This window comes from Priapulus caudatus, unplaced genomic scaffold, assembly GCF_000485595.1.
Source record: "Priapulus caudatus unplaced genomic scaffold, Priapulus_caudatus-5.0.1 Scaffold417, whole genome shotgun sequence".
In the NCBI taxonomy this organism is placed as follows: Eukaryota; Metazoa; Priapulida; class Priapulimorpha; order Priapulimorphida; family Priapulidae; genus Priapulus; species Priapulus caudatus.
The window spans coordinates 160,686-163,658 of NW_014577478.1; the positions used below are offsets into that span (position 1 = coordinate 160,686).

The window sequence follows — 2,973 nt, forward strand, 5'->3', positions numbered from 1 at the left end:
TTCAGGAGGTGTAAATTCAGGAGGTGTAAATTCAGGAGGTGTAAATTCAGGAGGTGTAAATTCAGGAAGTGTAAATTCAGGAGGTGTAAATTCAGAAGGTGTAAATTCAGGAAGTGTAAATTCAGGTGTAAATTTAGGAGGTGTAAATTCAAGAGGTGTAAATTCAGCAGGTGTAAATTCAGGAGGTGTAAATTCAGCATGTGTAAATTCAGAAGGTGTAAATTCAGGAGGTTTAAATTCAGCAGGTGTAAATTCGCAGGTGCTGAACGGAGATTCGTACCGTCTCTCCCGGCGGGCCGGTTGGACCAGGAATGCCCGGATATCCATTCTGACCGGGTTCTCCATTGCTTCCTAGAGCTCCCGCTTCGCCCTTCGCTCCCGCAAGGCCTTGCTGTCCTACGGTGCCGGGAAGACCCGGTAAGCCATCCTCCCCGGATTCCCCCTTGTCACCAGGGAATCCTTGCTCACCCGCATCCCCAGGATAGCCGTCATCTCCCTTCTGTCCAGAAAGACCATCTCTCCCAGGCACCCCGGGCTCTCCTTGTGCTCCCTGCAGTCGGTGTAGCAGATCAGTGATATATTTTATTCGAACAGGAATAAAATAGAGGAATATTCCCTCATGCCTTACTCCTGTTTCGATTATGCTTGTATGAAATTCACATTACGCGATGGGAGTTAATGTCGTAAGGTAAATGTGACGTAGGGAGTCATCGCAAATTTCTAATAGCAGCAGAAAATGGGCATAAAATGTACATGATGTTCGCTATATTAATTCAGCACATGCCTAGATGCCTCATAATTATATAATGTGTGAGCTTCCTCGCTGAACATTTATTACAGGTTGCCATTAGTCACGACCAATGACCTTCGCAACCACATTAACAATTAGGGTATCCGAAATTGGTCAGGACTTGGTTCTCTGTTGGCGGGAAGTAGAAGAATAAAACGATGGATATGTACGTTGATGTAACTCGGCATGCGGTAACTCACCAGCACTGGCTGCCCACCAAATCCACCGCCTGAAAGCCCCTACAAGAGCATCAGGAGATGTAGTTAATACACATAGATACGACAGAACAGATGTAAAAACTCATCGCGCGTGTTTTGTGTTGTGTTGTGTTGTGTGTGTGTGTGTGTGTGTGTGTGTGTGTGTGTGTGTGTGTGTGTGCGTGTACGTTCGCGTGTACGTGCGCGTGTACGTGCGCGTGTGTGCATGTATTAGCGTGCGCGCGCTTTGTAGTTCCAATGAGACGTTGGTTCAAGAGCGGTGCTGTAATACTAGTAGTGTGAGAGCTGTAACAGCGAGTATCGCCTACGAGGTACGTAGTTATTTACCGGTAATCCTCGGGGGCCGACGGTGCCTCGTGCTCCGGGATCACCAGCTTCTCCCTAGTAGAACAGCAGAACAATATGGGTAAAATCATGGTATCAATATGGGTATCAAATATATCAAATATGGGTATCAACCCTCCGCCTGAAGATGCCTTCCCACGATATTTCAAGCGGCAAACATAAAATCAGGCAAAAATGAATTATGTTAACATTGCACGTTTGTACTTGCCTATATGTGTGATAGGTAAAATAATTGCTTGATAATATGTTCATTCAAAGCTTTTAGACTACAAAGTGAGTGTCTGGTCGAATGTTTCAAACAGCGTTTACTTTTGCCGCTGTGCGGCGATGTTGTGACGTATTACGTCGTAATCGATCAATGAGCCTTTACACAGAACCGCCATTATACAGACCCGCGGCGAAAAGCGATTTTCGAGTTGTGTTTTCGTTGAGCACAGATAGGCTTGATACATATTTTGACAGTTTTATTTTCAAAGCTAACGTTCAGGTAAAGGGTAGTGAATTATTTACTTACGTTTTTACAGTGGTTTGTTACATAAATGTGCGCGGGAAGGTACCTTTAAATCGGTAACTAACGATGAAAACTAATATATGTTAAAAATTATTACGAAAAATATGTGATATAAAAAATGGCCGTCTACGCCTATGGGCAATTAACGTTGAAAGGATATCCTCGGTAGAGCATTAGCAATGCGTTTCATCGTCATTATTATCGTTATTGTCATCGTCATCGTCATCGTCACAGTCATCGCCAGCGTCAACGTCATCATCGACGTCTTATCGTCACCTTCTCGCCGGGTTCTCCTCGTTTTCCGTCTTTCCCTGTGTAGCCGATATCCCCCTGGTAGAAATAAAACAAAACATAAATTAATAGTAACTAAAAAACAACAAATTTGGTTAACAATTGCTGGCACCAGCCGCTCGGCGCGTCTGTCTCTTGGTAGTCTCCATGCGTCATCTTTTGATCTGCGTAGTGATAGTGCTACTGCCAGCAGCAGCTAGGATGCTATCGCTGTGAACGACTATTGCTTCTAGCAGCCTGTCGGGCCGCCAACAGTCATGCTAGCTTTCATATAATCACGTTGTCTGCCGAAATATCGAGATCGCTCAGACGTCTGTTTTAGTTATACGCATGAACGCACGCACGCACGCACGCACGCACATCCTCACGCCCGCACGCACGCACGCATGCATGCACGCACGCACGCACGCGCACACACACACACACCCGCGCGTGCACGCACACGCGCACGCACGCACGCACACACGCACACACACACACACACACACACGCACACACACACACATTTCCACGGAAGCGCGGGTGTTTGCCTCAAGCCGCAAGCATTAGTCTGTTGTTAATCGTGATGACAGGCGTGACCATAAATTCCATACACACTACACTATACACGCTACTCGTATATATAGCGCTGCGAGATTCTCATCCGCTCGTCCACGAACCTTATCTCCTCGATCGCCTTTCGCCCCCAGAGGTCCAGCGGCGCCCTGCGCGTGAATAGAAGACGAATGTGAAGATCGAGACGCAGGGTATGTGTGTGTGTGTGTGAGTGTGTGTACGTGCGTGCGTGTGTGTATGTGTGTGTGTGTGTGTGTGTGTGT

General features: G+C 46.7%; 1 protein-coding gene across 1 annotated transcript in view; it reads right to left on the reverse strand.

The window, feature by feature from the left end:
* The window catches only part of LOC106810186 (collagen alpha-1(XXII) chain-like), a 41,609-nt gene that overhangs the window by 7,149 nt on the left and 31,487 nt on the right, over positions 1–2,973 (reverse strand). Inside the window, exons 13-17 of the mRNA XM_014813467.1 lie at positions 2,815–2,859; positions 2,141–2,194; positions 1,336–1,389; positions 991–1,029; positions 269–550 (exon numbers count right to left, since the gene is read on the reverse strand). Coding sequence (XP_014668953.1) covers positions 269–550; positions 991–1,029; positions 1,336–1,389; positions 2,141–2,194; positions 2,815–2,859 — 474 coding nt within the window. The remainder of the gene's footprint in view (positions 1–268; positions 551–990; positions 1,030–1,335; positions 1,390–2,140; positions 2,195–2,814; positions 2,860–2,973) is intronic.